This window comes from Coregonus lavaretus (assembly GCF_964263955.1).
Source record: "Coregonus lavaretus genome assembly, contig: HAP1_SCAFFOLD_1179, whole genome shotgun sequence".
NCBI classification, from domain to species: domain Eukaryota; kingdom Metazoa; phylum Chordata; class Actinopteri; order Salmoniformes; family Salmonidae; genus Coregonus; species Coregonus lavaretus.
Genome location: NW_028158261.1, coordinates 6645 through 21133, shown reverse-complemented (window position 1 = coordinate 21133; position 14489 = coordinate 6645). Strand labels below are relative to the sequence as shown.

The following is a 14489-nucleotide window of genomic DNA, read 5'->3' as shown; positions in this document are numbered from 1 at the left end:
ACTGGCTTGGTGCGGGGAGCAGGAACGGGCCGGACCGGGCTGACGACGCGCACCACTGGCTTGGTGCGGGGAGCAGGAACGGGCCGGACCGGGCTGACGACGCGCACCACTGCCTTGGTGCGAGGGACAGGAACAGGCCGGACCGGGCTGGCGACGCGCACCACTGGCTTGGTGCGAGGGACAGGAACAGGCCGGACCGGGCTGGCGATGCGCACCACTGGCTTGGTGCGAGGGACAGGAACAGGCCGGGCTGGACTGGGAACACGCACCACTGGCTTGGTGCGGGGAGCAGGAACAGGCCGGGCTGGACTGGGAACACGCACCACTGGCTTGGTGCGGGGAGAAGGAACAGGCCGGGCTGGACTGGGAACACGCACCACTGGCTTGGTGCAGGGAGCCGGAACAGGCCGGGCCGGACTGTGGAGGCGGACTGGAGGTCTGGAGCGGAGAGCTGACACAACCCGTCCTGGCTGAATGCCTATTTCCACACAATATGTGTGAGGCATCAGCACAGGACGTACAGGGCTATGCACTCGTACTGGCGCTACAGCACGTGGCACTGGCGCAGGATATACGGGACCGAGGAGGCGTACTGGAGGCCACGAGCGTTGAGCCGGCACACCCCGTCCTGGCTGCATGCCCATCTTAGCACGACACGAGCGTGGTGCTAGCACCGAACGTACAGGACTGTGCCGGAACACTCGCGGCACAGTACGTGGCTCCGCATAACACGGAGCCTGCCCAGTCTCACGATTCCTAGCCTGAGTACGGGGAGTTGGCTCTGCTCTAACTCTAGGCTCCGCCAACCACCCTTTTAGACCCCCCAAAACATTTTCTTGGGGCTGTCTCTCGGGCTTCCTCCTCGGCCGGTACCCTCTGCGATGCCGCTGCTCCTCTCTGTAGCGCGCCTCCACAGTCTCCTCCCAAGGACGGCGATCCATTCTGGCCTGAATCTCTTCCCAAGTCCAGGATCCCTTCCCGTCCAGGATCTCCTCCCAAGTCCAGGATGTCTGTTCCTGGACACGCTGCTTAGTCCTTTTTTGGTGGGATCTTCTGTCACGAACGTTGACTGATGACTCGTGGAACCAAGGCGCAGCATGATAAGCGTACATCTTTAATTAGTACTTAACACACGAACAAAACCAAAACAACAAACCAACGATACGTGAAGTCCTGAGGTTACACACACCAAACCTTTACGGATCAAGATCCCACAAACTAACTGGTGCCAACAGGCTGTATGGTCCCCAATCAGAGACAACGAGCTACAGCTGCCTCTGATTGGGAACCACCCTGGCCAACATAGAACTAAACGATCTAGAACAAAAAACATAGAAAACTAAACATAGAAAATCCACACCCTGGCTCAACATTTAAATTACATTTTAGTCATTTAGCAGACGCTCTTATCCAGAGCAACTTACAGTTAGTGAATACATATCTTTATTTTTTTTTATACTGGCCCCCCGTGGGAATCGAACCCACAACCCTGGCGTTGCAAACGCCATGCTCTATCCACTGAGCTACATCCCTGCCGGCCATTCCCTCCCCTACCCTGGACGACGCTGGGCCAATTGTGCGCCGCCCATGAGTCTCCCGGTCGCGGCCGGCTACGACAGAGCCTGGATTCGAACCAGGATCTCTAGTGGCACAGTTAGCACTGCGATGCAGTGCCTTAGACCACTGCGCCACTCAGGAGTACAGGCCCTAAGAGTCCCCAGAGCCAGGGCGTGACAAGATTGCAAAATAGTTGGGAAGAGATTAGAGATTTTTGACGTACCGATCCCATGGCATAGTGTTTATGAACTGACACGCAAAACGACACCGGATTCAAAAATTAGAATCTTTCAATTTAAATTATTATATAAAATTCTTGCTACCAATAGAATGTTATTTATATGGGGGATACAATCTTCCCAGCTCTGCAGATTTTGCTGTGAAGAGACAGAATGATTAGATCATTTGTTTTGGTTCTGTCCATTTGTAGCTTGTTTTTGGACACAGGTCCAGGAATGGCTAAAGGATTGCTATATTTACCTGGAGCTAACCTCTCAGATAGCATTACTGGGTGATCTGAAAAGTCATAGTCAATCGATCAATAATATAATAATACTTTTAGCAAAAATGTTTCTTTTTAATTCTGTAGAAGCAATGAGAATAGAAAGGTTCAGAACTTTTGTAAAACATCACAGTACGGTTGAAATATATATGGCAAATAGAAATCCAATATGGATGGTGTTAGGAGATAGATGGGAGGTATTGAATAGAGTTGAAGGATGGGACTAATAACAAATAACAACAAATAATAACAAAGATAGCTAATAATGTAAGCATACTGTGTCCATAATAAGTATATAGGTTGTATGTTGGGAGCTTTTGGGAAAGAGCACAGTTAGAAAGATATGGCATATAGAAGCAAACCGGATGGACATCATGAAAATGATCGGAGAGGTTGAGAGTAGAAGAAGTTCAGGAGCCAAAAAAATAAATAATATATATATATAATATAATTATTGTAAAATTAACTGTGTCCATAAGGTGTAGATAGTAAGTATAGACCGGAAATAGAGGCCTGGGCATTGTTGTTCACTAATTTACTCCAAGTAGGGAAAGGATGGCGGGGTTGAAAAGTAATAAAGGGGAGTATATATATAAAAAACATGGGGGATAAAAAAAAAAAAAATGAAATTATCAGTCTATAATTTTAATGGTAGGTTTATTTGAACAGTGAGAGACAGAATAACAACAACAAAATCCAGAAAAACGCATGTCAAAAATGTTATAATTAAATTTGCATTTTAATGAGGGAAATAAGTATTTTACCCCCTCTCAATCAGAAAGATTTCTGGCTCCCAGGTGTCTTTTATACAGGTAATGAGCTGAGATTAGGAGCACACTCTTAAAGGGAGTACTCCTAATCTCAGCTTGTTACCTGTGTAAAAGACACCTGTCCACAGAATCAATCAATCAATCAATCAGATTCCAAACAATCCACCATGGCCAAGACCAAAGAGCTCTCCAAGGATGTCAGGGACAAGATTGTAGACCTACACAAGGCTGGAATGGGCTACAAGACCATCGCCAAGCAGCTTGGTGAGAAAGTGACAACAGTTGGTGTGATTATTCGCAAATGGAAGAAACGCAAAAGAACTGTCAATCTCCCTCGGCCTGGGGCTCCATGCAAGATCTCACCTCGTGGAGTTGCAATGATCATAAGAACGGTGAGGAATCACCCCAGAACTACACGGGAGGATATTGTCAATGATCTCTTGGTGACCATAGTCACCAAGAAAACAATTGGTAACACACTACGCCATGAAGGACTGAACTCCTGCAGCGCCCGCAAGGTCCCCCTGCTCAAGAAAGCACATATACAGGCCCGTCTGAAGTTTGCCAATGAACATCTGAATGATTCAGAGGAGAACTGGGTGAAAGTGTTGTGGTCAGATGAGACCAAAATCAAGCTCTTTGGCATCAGCTTAACTCGCCGTGTTTGGAGGAGGAGGAATGCTGCCTATGACCCCAAGAACACCATCCCCACCGTCAAACATGGAGGTGGAAATATAATGCTTTGGGGGTGTTTTTCTGCTAAGGGGACAGGACAACTTCACCGCATCAAAGGGACGATGGACGGGGCCATGTTCCGTCAAATCTTGGGTGAGAACCTCCTTCCCTCAGCCAGGGCATTGAAAATGGGTCGTGGATGGGTATTCCAGCATGACAATGACCCAAAACACACAGCCAAGGCAACAAAGGAGTGGCTCAAGAAGAAGCACATTAAGGTCCTGGAGTAGCCTAGCCAGTCTCCAGACCTTAATCCCATAGAAAATCTGTGGAGGGAGCTGAAGGTTCGAGTTGCCAAACGTCAGCCTCGAAACCTTAATGACTTGGAGAAGATCTGTAAAGAGGAGTGGAACAAAATCCCTCCTGAGATGTGTGCAAACCTGGTGGCCAACTACAAGAAAAGTCTGACCTCTGTGATTGCCAACAAGGGTTTTGCCACCAAGTACTAAGTCATGTTTTGCAGAAGGGTCAAATACTTATTTCCCTCATTAAAATGCAAATCAATTTATAACATTTTTGATATACGTTTTTCTGGGTTTTTCTGTTGTTATTCTGTCTCTCATTGTTCAAATAAACCTACCATTAAAATGATAGACTGATCATGTCTTTGTCAGTGGGCAAACGTACAAAATCAGCAGGGGATCAAATACTTTTTTCCCTCACTGTACATTGTCAAAGTAAACACTTACGCGGAGTGGACAAAACATTAAGAACACCTGCTCTTTCCATGAACTGACCAGGTGAATCCAGATGAAAGCTATGATCCCTTATTGATGTCACTTCTTAAATCCACTTCAATCAGTGTAGATGAAGGGGAGGAGACAGGTTAAATAAGTATTTCTAAGCCTTGAGACAATTGAGACATGGATTGTGTATGTGTGCCATTCAGAGGGTGAATGGGCAAGACAAACGATTTAAGTGACTTTGAACGGGGTATGGTAGTAGGTGCCAGGCGCACCGGTTTGAGCATGTCAAGAACTGGAACAATGCTGGGTTTTTCACGCTCAACAGTTTCCCGTGTGTATCAAGAATGGTCCACCACCCAAAGGACATCCAGCCAACTTGACACAACTGTGGGAAGCATTGGAGTCAACATGGGCCAGCATCCCTGTCGATTGCTTTCGACTCCTTGTAGAGTCCATGCCCCTACGAATTGAGGCTGATCTGAGGGCAAAAGGGTGTACAACTCAATATTAGGAAGGCATTCCTAATGTTTTGTACACTTAGTGTAAAACAACAATGGTCAAATAAGACAGAAATATACTAGACTGTTAGTGATAAAGCAATACTATTGTATTGTTAATAGTGGTAATAATATTAACATCAATTACAAAAAAGAATAATAAAAATAAAATAAATACTGGTAGTAAGCTGACATCTAGACTTCTAGTGGTAACCTGACTTCTCTCTCTATCTGTCTCTCTTTTTCTCCCTCCCTCATTCCCTGTCTATCCCCTCTCTTTATTTCTCTCTTAATCCCCCCTCCCTTCCTCCCTAACTATATGTCTCTCTCTCTCTCTCGTTCTGTCTGTCTGTCTGTGGCCGTATCCCAGGTGAATATGCTCAGATCAGGCTGCGGATAGGTTTTCTGGAGAGTGGTATCTACGAGGTTCCAATCATCATCACAGACTCCGGCAACCTGCCCATGTCCAATACATCCTACCTGAGGGTCAAGGTGTGCCAGTGTGATCACCATGGAGATTGTGTGGACATGGAACGCATCATCGCAGCAGGCCTGGGTACTGGAGCCATCATCGCCATCCTCATCTGTATCATCATAATGCTAGGTCAGTCTGGTTGTATGCAGGCACACACACACACACACACACACACACACACACACACACACACACCATATCCCCACCCTCTTCTGCCTCATTCTCCTAGCAGGGTCTTCTTATAGCTACAGTACAAACGCATGCTACAGAACATAATCTATGTAAACGTTTGGCATCCCCACTGCTCCCCCCAGACAGCAGCTACAGTAGATTACAGTAGCTACATTCAAAGCTATCCCTAAATCTGCCTACCCCAAACTTAAGCACCCCACTTTAGGAGATAAGTACCCCTCCCCCACTGCCTAGAACCCCCCCCCCCCCCCCCCCATGACAGCCTCTTGACAGCCCTCCACCAATCTCCCAAAGCCTCTCCCACCTACCCCCCCAGCCTTGCCCACCTACCCCCCCAGCCTTGCCCACCTACCCCCCAGCCTTGCCCACCTACCCCCCAGCCTGCCCCATATTGTACCCCATCCCCCCTTACCTCCCCCCTTACCACCCAGCCTTCCCACCCCCTCCTCCCAGTCAATCTCTGAAAATCCGCCCAGATTATGTGGATCAAAGCAGGCAATCGCTGATCAAGCTCCCGTCAAGCTTTAAAACTCCTCTCCTGATTCTCTTTACATGGCAGAGAAATATGGTTGAATTAAAACTAAAGCTGCATATCGTCTGTTTATAGGATTTCATCCTTACCTTCTTTCTATCTTCTTCTACCCTGCCTCCTTCCTTCCTCCCCATTTTTCTTCTCCCCCTCCCCTCATTTCTACCTCTCTCTCTCTCTCTCTCTCTCTCTCTCAATTACTCTCTCTCTCTCTCGCTCTGTCTCTCTCTCGCTCTCTCTCTGAGTGTTCTTGAGTGATAAGCGAATGTAGTGTAAATGTGGCCTTTGATGCAACATGCACTGGTGCTGATGTTAGCACTTTTAAACTGATCAAATGAAATGGTGGTGAAGTTCTAATTATCCATCTCCCCCTCCATCCCTCCCTCCCTCTCTCTCTCTCTCTCTCTCTCTCTGTAGTGATGGTGTTGTTCTTTGTGATGTGGATGAAGAGGAGGGATAAGGAACGTCAGGCCAAGCAGCTGCTCATTGACCCGGAGGACGATGTCAGAGACAACATACTGAAGTACGACGAAGAGGGAGGAGGAGAGGAGGACCAGGTAGAGTAAGCACACAAACACAGATGGACGCACACACTGATGGATGGACACACACACATACAGAGGAGGACCAGGTACACACACACACATGCCTGAACACACGCACACTAATCACGCTGCTAGCGTTAGCATAATGATAGCATAGCCGCTAGTCAACCAGCTGCTGATTTAGATGGAGAGTTAGCTGTTCGCTAACGATGGCTAGTTGGAGACAGGACAGTGCTGGGCTAAATGGGGAGGGGGGAGGCAAGGAGGATATACAGTGGACATGAGGGAGGGATGTACACACACACTAACACCACAGGAGGCTGGTGAGAGGACAGCTCACAATAATGGCTGGAACGGAGTAAATGGAATGGTATCAAACATGGAAACCATGTGTGTGATCTGCTTGATAACATTCAATTTATTCCGTTCCAGCCATTACTATGAGCCCGTACACCCCAATTAAGATACCACCAGCCATCTGTGACTCACACACACACACACAGACACTCACACACACTGATGGACTGTAACATTGGGGGTTGTAGGACCTAGCCAACCAGTCATTGGATATTAATGGAGCTCTGAGAGGGGGTGATAAACATTTATCGCCATGGCGATGGCATGGGAAGTGGGGTTAGGGGCGAGAGGCCATCTTTCAATGCGATGGATGGTACTCCCCTCCCTCCCGCTGTTCGGGGAAATTGTTTCGTCGGGGAATCGGCAGTGCTGGGAAATGAACTGTTGGAGAGTGGAGCGGCTAGTTCCCCCTGATCACCCCCCCTGCTGTGGGATGGATTAGTAATGTCTGTCTGTCTGGGACCCCTTGTAGGGAGGGGCTATGGGGCATGGCTAGGCTGGAGACAGCTACAGGAGCAGTCACGCAGTCTGGCTCTCTGGTGCTAAACGGCTAGTATGGTACACTGAGGCCAATAGCAGAGGGTGCATCCCTATGGGCCCTGGTCAAAAGTAGTGCACTATAAAGGTATTAGGGTGTCATTTGGGATGCAGACAAAGCCTCTCAAATGAAAAACACGCACGCACCCACACTGCACGTTACGTTTTAAAGTGATAATACAATTTCATCAGCTTTTTGTGAACCTAGCCTACCATCCTGGTATCAAAGATTGAGCATGGTGAGCAGTGACAAAGCCCAGCTAAGTAGTGCAGTATAAAGAGAATAGGGTGCCATTGGGGACTCAGCCTGCGCCTCTTCTCCTCTGTCTGGAAAATAACAATATAGCCTAGGCCAGGGACAAACCCCTCTGTATTTATCCCGCCATTTCCTCTCCTCCTCTCCTGTTCTCTCTGTCCTTCACGTTATGGCGGCATTCACAGCTCTCCCCTGAAACCGTTTCAGTGGTTAACTATTGCAGTGAACAATGCCCAAGGTGGTTACATGACCAGGTTTTATTTTTATGTTTCATCAATGAATCAGACACTCAGACACACAACCTTCTCTCTCTCTCTCTCTCTCTCTCTCTCTCTCTCTCTCTCTCTCTCTCTCTCTCTCTCTCTCTCTCTCTCTCTCTCTCTCTCTCTCTCTCTCTCTCTCTCTCTCTCTCTCTCTCTCTCTCTCTCTCTCTCTCTCTCTGTCTCACTCACTCTGTCCCTCTCTCTCTCTTCCTCCTCTCTCCCTCTCTATCCCTCTCCCCCTCCACCACCCTCTCTCCTCCCTCCCTCAACCCTCTCTTTCTTATCCCCACATCTCTGTATCCCCCACTCTCTCCCTCCCCCTCTCCAGGACTATGACCTGAGTCAGCTGCAGCAGCCCGACGCGTTGGAGCCAGAGATGGTAAAGGTGGGAATCAGGCGTATGGACGAGAGACCCCTCCACCAGGACCACCTGTACCCCCTCCGCTCTGCTGCACCCCACCCAGGAGATATAGGAGACTTCATCCATGAGGTAGCTACGGAGTGTGTGTTTTTCTGTTGGGGGAGTGGGGGTTGTGTGTGTATGTGTGTTAATGCTTGTGTGTGCATGACTGTGTGTGTGTGTGTATGTGACTCACTGTGTGACACAGAAGGAGAGGGAGCCCTCCCTGCCTCTGTGTAATTCTTAATTAGCTTTGCTAACAGTGCAGATTAACGTGGTACAGACATGGGCAGGCCCGGCTGGCTAATTTAAGGTTTAGTTTAGTTTATTAGGATCCCCATTAGCTATTGCACATGCAGCAGCTACTCTTCCTGGGATCCACATAAAACATACAAATACATGACAAAGTACAGAATAAAAAAAATATTATTTAGACACTATCATATTGTATATACATATTCATATTCTTATATACAGTTCAGTTAAATTAGATCTTTAGACAGAGGAGAGGCGCTGTGATATGTTTTTTATTTGTTTTTTTAAGCTAAACTTGCTTTTTGCCTGAGTAACCTCTTGTGGCAGAGCATCCCATGATGACATGGCTCTATAGATAACTGAGCGATGCATTAAATCTGTTTTTGGTCTGGGTTATGTGAAGAAACCCATAGTGGCATGTCTGCTGGGGTATGTCTGAAGTGTATGCAAATAGATTAGACAAGTGGTTGGGCATTGTCAACACATGAATGTTTCTTAAAAAGACTAGAAGAGAAGTAGTCAAATAAAATACAATTTTATTGGTCGCATACACATATTTACAGTTGAAGTCGGAAGTTTACATGCACTTAGGTTGGAGTCATTAAAACTCGTTTTTCAACCACTCCACAAATTTCTTGCTAACAAACTATAGTTTTGGCAAGTCGGTTAGGACATCTACTTTGTGCATGACACAAGTAATTTTTCCAACAATTGTTTACAGACAGATTATTTCACTTATAATTCACTGTATCACAATTCCAGTGGGTCAGAAGTTTACATACACTAAGTTGACTGTGCCTTTAAACAGCTTGGAAAGTTCCAGAAAATAATGTCATGGCTTTAGAAGCTTCTGATAGGCTAATTGACATCATTTGACATCAGGTGTACCTGTGGATGTATTTCAAGGCCTACCTTCAAACTCAGCATTGCCTCTTTGCTTGACATCATGGGAAAATCAAAAGAAATCAGGCAAGACCTCAGAAAAACAATTGTAGACCTCCACAAGTCTGGTTCATCCTTGGGAGCAATTTCCAAATGCCTGAAGGTACCACATTCATCTGTACAAACAATAGTACGCAAGTATAAACACCATGGGACCACGCAGCCATCATACCGCTCAGGAAGGAGACACGTTCTGTCTCCTAGAGATGAACGTACTTTGGTGCGAAAAGTGCAATCAATCCCAGAACAACAGCAAAGGACCTTGTGAAGATGCTGGAGGAAACAGGTACAAAAGTATCTATATCCACAGTAAAACAAGTCCTATATCGACATAACCTGAAAGGCCGCTCAGCAAGGAAGAACCCACTGCTCCAAAACTGCCATAAAAAAGCCAGACTACGGTTTGTAGATTGTACTTTTTGGAGAAATGTCCTTTGGTCTGATGAAACAAAAATAGAACTGTTTGGCCATAATGACCATCGTTATGTTTGGAGGAAAAAGGAGGATGCTTGCAAGCCGAAGAACACCATCCCAACCGTGAAGCACGGGGGTGGCAGCATCATGCTGTGGGGGTGCTTTGCTGCAAGATGGACTGGTGCACTTCACAAAATAGATGGCAGCATGAGGAAGGAAAATGATGTGTATATATTGAAGCAACATCTCAAGACATCAGTCACGAAGTTAAAGCTTGGTCGCAAATGGTCTTCCAAATGGACAATGACCCCAAGCATACTTCCAAAGTTGTGGCAAAATGGCTTAAGGACAACAAAGTCAAGGTATTGGAGTGGCCATCACAAAGCCCTGACCTCAATAATACAGAAAATTTGTGGGCAGAACTGAAAAAGCGTGTGCGAACAAGGAGGCCTACAAACCTGACTCAGATACACCAGCTCTGTCAGGAGGAATGGGCCAAAATTCACCCTCCTGAGGTTGAAGAGACGCTGTTGCGCCTTCTTCACCACACTGTCTGTGTGGGTGGACCATTTCAGATTGTCAGTGATGTGTATGCCGAGGAACTTGAAGCTTTTCACCTTCTCCACTGCGGCCCAGTCGATGTGGATATGGGTGTGCTCCCTATGCTGTCTCCTGAAGTCCACGATCAGCTCCTTTGTTTTGTTGACGTTGAAGGAGAGGTTATTTCCCTTGCACCACTCCGCCAGGGACCTCACCTCCTCCCTGTAGGCTGTCTCGTCATTGTTGGTAATCAGGCCTACTACTGTTGTGTCGTCTGCAAACTTGATGATTGAATTGGAGACGTGCGTGTGCATGCAGTCATGGGTGAACAGGGAGTACAGGAGGGGGCTGAGCACGCACCCTAGTGGGTCCCTGTGTTGAGGATCAGCGTAGTGGAGGTGTTGTTGCCTACCTTCACCACCTGGGGGCAGCCCGTCAGGAAGTCCAGGACCCAGTTGCACAGGGTGAGGTTCAGACCCCAGGGCCCCGAGCTTAATGATGAGCTTGGAGGGTACTATGGTGTTGAAGGTTGAGCTGTAGTCAATGACCAGCATTCTTACATAGCTATTCCTCATGTCCAGATGGTATAACACGCTTAAATGTCTTACTCACGTCAGCCACTTAGAACGAGAGCACACAGTCCTCGGAAGCGGAGGCACTGTGTTTTCCTCGAAGCGGGCGAAGAAGGGGTTTAACTTGTCCAGTAGTAAGACGTCGGTGTCCGCGACGGGGCTGGTGTTCCCTTTATAATCCGTGATTGTCTGAAGTCCCTGCCACATACGTCTCGTGTATGAGCCGTTGAATTGCGATTCTACTTTGTCTCTACTGACGTTTTGGCTGTTTGATTGTCTTACGGAGGGCATATTCCCAGTCACCTTGTCGTGGTTAAATACGGACGTTCGCGCTTTTAGTTTTGCATGAATGATGCCATCTATCCATGGTTTTTGGTTTGGATAGGGAATGGTGGGAACAACATCCCCTATACACTTCCTTATGAACTCAGTCAGTGTCAGTGTGTACGTCAGTGTTATTCTCAGAGGCAACCCAGAACATATCACAGTCCGCATGATCAAATCAATCTTGAAGCATGGATTCCGATTGGTCAGACCAGCATTTGAACAGTCCTTACCACGGGTACTTCCTGTTTGAATTCCTGCCTATAGGAATGGAGAAGCAGAATGGAGGCGTGATCTGATTTGCCGAAGAGAGGGCGGGGGAGGGCCCTGTAGCCGTCCCGAAAGGGAGAATAGTAATGGTCGAGAGTTTTTGATGCGCAAGCAGCGCAGGCAATGTGTTGGTTAATCTTCGGTAGCGTTGTCCTCAAATTTGCTTTATTAAAGTCCCCAGTTGCAATAAATGCGGCCTCAGGATATGCGGTTTCTAGTTTGCACAAAGTCCAGTGTAGTTCCTTGAGAGCCGTCGTGGTATCGGCTTGAGGGGGAATATAAATGGCTGTGACGATGACCGAAGAGAATTCTCTCAAGGTCGTCATTTGATTGTGAGGTATTCTAGGTTGGGTGAACAAAAGGACTTGAATTCCTGTACGCTACCACAATCACACCATGAGTAGTTAATCATGATTAGTTAATCATGAAACCTCCGCCTTTCTTTTTCCCTGAGATTTCTTTATTCCTGTCTGCGCAATGTACTGAGAACCCAGCTGGTTGTATGGACGGGGACAGTATATCCGGAGAGAGCCATGATTCTGTGAAACAGAGTATGTTACAGTCTCTGATGTCTCTCTGGAAGGAGATGTTCGCCCTGAGCTCGTCTACTTTATTGTCCAGGGAATGAACATTATCGAGTAATATACTCGGAAGCGGTGGATGGTTTGCACGCCTCCTGAGTCGGATTAAAGTCCACTCCGCGTACCTCTTCTCCATGAACAAAGGATCCAATTCAGGAAAGTTGTATTTCTGGTCGAAATACTGGTGAGTTACCGCTGCTCTGATATCTAAAAGTTATTTCCGGCTGTATGTAATAATGCAAAGAACGTTCTAAGCTAATAATGTGAGAAATAACACACAAAAAAAATGTAATACTGCCAAGCTGCTTAGGAGCCAGGAACCAGGCGACCATGTCTATCGGCGCTGTCAATTTCTCCTCAACCCTCAACCATGAAAGACTATCATGCATTTTTTTTTAATGTTAGGTCTGTGCATTTAAGGGCAAGGTGTGCTGCTTTGTTTTGAGCCAGCTGCAACTTTGCTAGGTCTTTCTGTTTTGCACCTGACCATATTATCGGACAGTAATCGAGACCAGAGCCTGAACAACTAGTACAGTTGATCTTTGTGTAAAAAATGCAGAACATCTCTTTAGAACATACATACCTCTCCCCATCTTCACAACAGCTTTGTCAATATGACTTGACCATGATAACTGACCATCCAATGTTACTCTTAGGAGTTCAACTTCTTCAACATGTTCAATGGTCACACCCTTTATGCAAAGTAAATCCATTGAGTTTCATTAATCCCAGAGAGAGACTAGCTTTTGCCTCCAGCTACTACAGTCAGCTATACAACAGAATGGAATAACAGCTCAATCTCAGTTAGTCTACTGAGGTGGTAACTGTAATATGTGTTGAATCTATGTGAGTTTATATCTATATCTAGACATGGATCATGCTTGCCGAGCGGTTTATACCTGTCTTTCAGTTGATGAAGTTGTGCTTCCTACGCTGTGTATGTATGTGTGTGTGTGTGTCACTAGGTTAGGCAGGCAGGATAGAGATGTCTGCCAAACACAGCTCTGAATAATGAGGTGAGCTGTCATACATGGCAAGCTGATCTAGACAGCTTAATCTAGCAGACATGACAAGCCGATGCTTCTTCCACTGCCTCACTCCTCAAGTCAATCATATTAAGGAGACAGTTGGGGGTATGGCATGCAGAAATCCCCAAAACATGTATATAGAGCTTCAGCTTATCAGATTTGTTTTATTAATTTTAGCACTGAGACAAGACATCAGTCAATAATAACACTTAAAGAGAAAGTTATTATAATAAATTCTGTCAGCTGTGGTGTGGTAGGGCGCAGGCGCGTGTGTGTACGTGCGTGCGTGTAATCTGCTGAATCTCCTCAGAGAGACGACCCAGCATCTGTCCAGCCTGACCTAAATCCTCCTCTCTTCTCTCCTCCTCCCTCCATAATCCCTCCTTCTTCTCCTCTCCCCTTGCTCTCCTGCTCCCTATATCTCATTCATTCTATATCTCTCACTCCCTCTGTTTCTCTCTCTTCTGCTTCTTTTTTCCTGCTTTTTCTCTCTTTCTGGCTCGTATTTATTCTCTCCCTTTACCTCTCTCCACCTCTTTCTCTTTTCCCTATTTTCTTTCTCTTTTCCCCTTCTTTCTCGTTATCTCTCCTTTACCTATCTCTCCCTCATTCTCTCTCTCTTTCGCTCTCTCTCTCAACCCTCATCTATCCTCTACCCCTCCTCTTCCCTCCCCAGGGTCTGAAGGCAGCTGATAACGACCCGACGGCGCCCCCCTACGACAGCCTGCTGGTGTTTGACTATGAGGGCAGCGGATCCACCGCCGGCTCCCTCAGCTCCCTTCACTCGTCCTCCTCCGGCGGAGACCAGGACTACGACTACCTCAGTGACTGGGGCCCGCGCTTCCGCAAGCTGGCAGACCTCTACGGAGGAGGGGACGACTAGGACTAGCCCCTCGCTGGGGCCGGAGTGGGGTCTGGAAAGGGGCAGTGGGTGGGTGGGTGGGTGGGTGGGGTGGGGGGGGTGGGGGGGTGTGAGTGGCACTTTAAAAAAATCATGGGACATTGAAGGAGTGCTGGTTGTGAAGATACTTTTATTTTGGCGGACTGGAACAGAGGATCAGAAACAAAATGGAGTACGTTGGTGTGGCAACTGCTATCTTAGCCTGCTAGCATGCAGGATCATTGAGGTTAGCGTGGGGTGTTAGACCACATGCTAAGGGTCGCTAACAGATCGAGTACGTTTGTGTGGCGACTGCTAGCTTAGCCTGTTAGCATACAGGCTAAATGAGGCTAGCGGAGTGTTAGCCCACATGCTTAGGGAA

At 47.1% G+C, this 14489-nt stretch overlaps 1 protein-coding gene across 1 annotated transcript in view; it reads left to right on the top strand.

Annotated features, from left to right (window-relative positions):
• The window catches only part of LOC311124246 (cadherin-2-like), a gene marked incomplete at its 3' end in the record, with an annotated part of 77302 nt that extends 63192 nt beyond the window's left edge, over positions 1–14110 (top strand). The window contains exons 13-16 of the mRNA XM_084198422.1: positions 5118–5351; positions 6361–6500; positions 8230–8391; positions 13904–14110. Of these exons, the coding sequence (XP_084054548.1) occupies positions 5118–5351; positions 6361–6500; positions 8230–8391; positions 13904–14110 (743 nt within the window). The remainder of the gene's footprint in view (positions 1–5117; positions 5352–6360; positions 6501–8229; positions 8392–13903) is intronic.
• Positions 14111–14489: the final 379 nt, after the last annotated feature.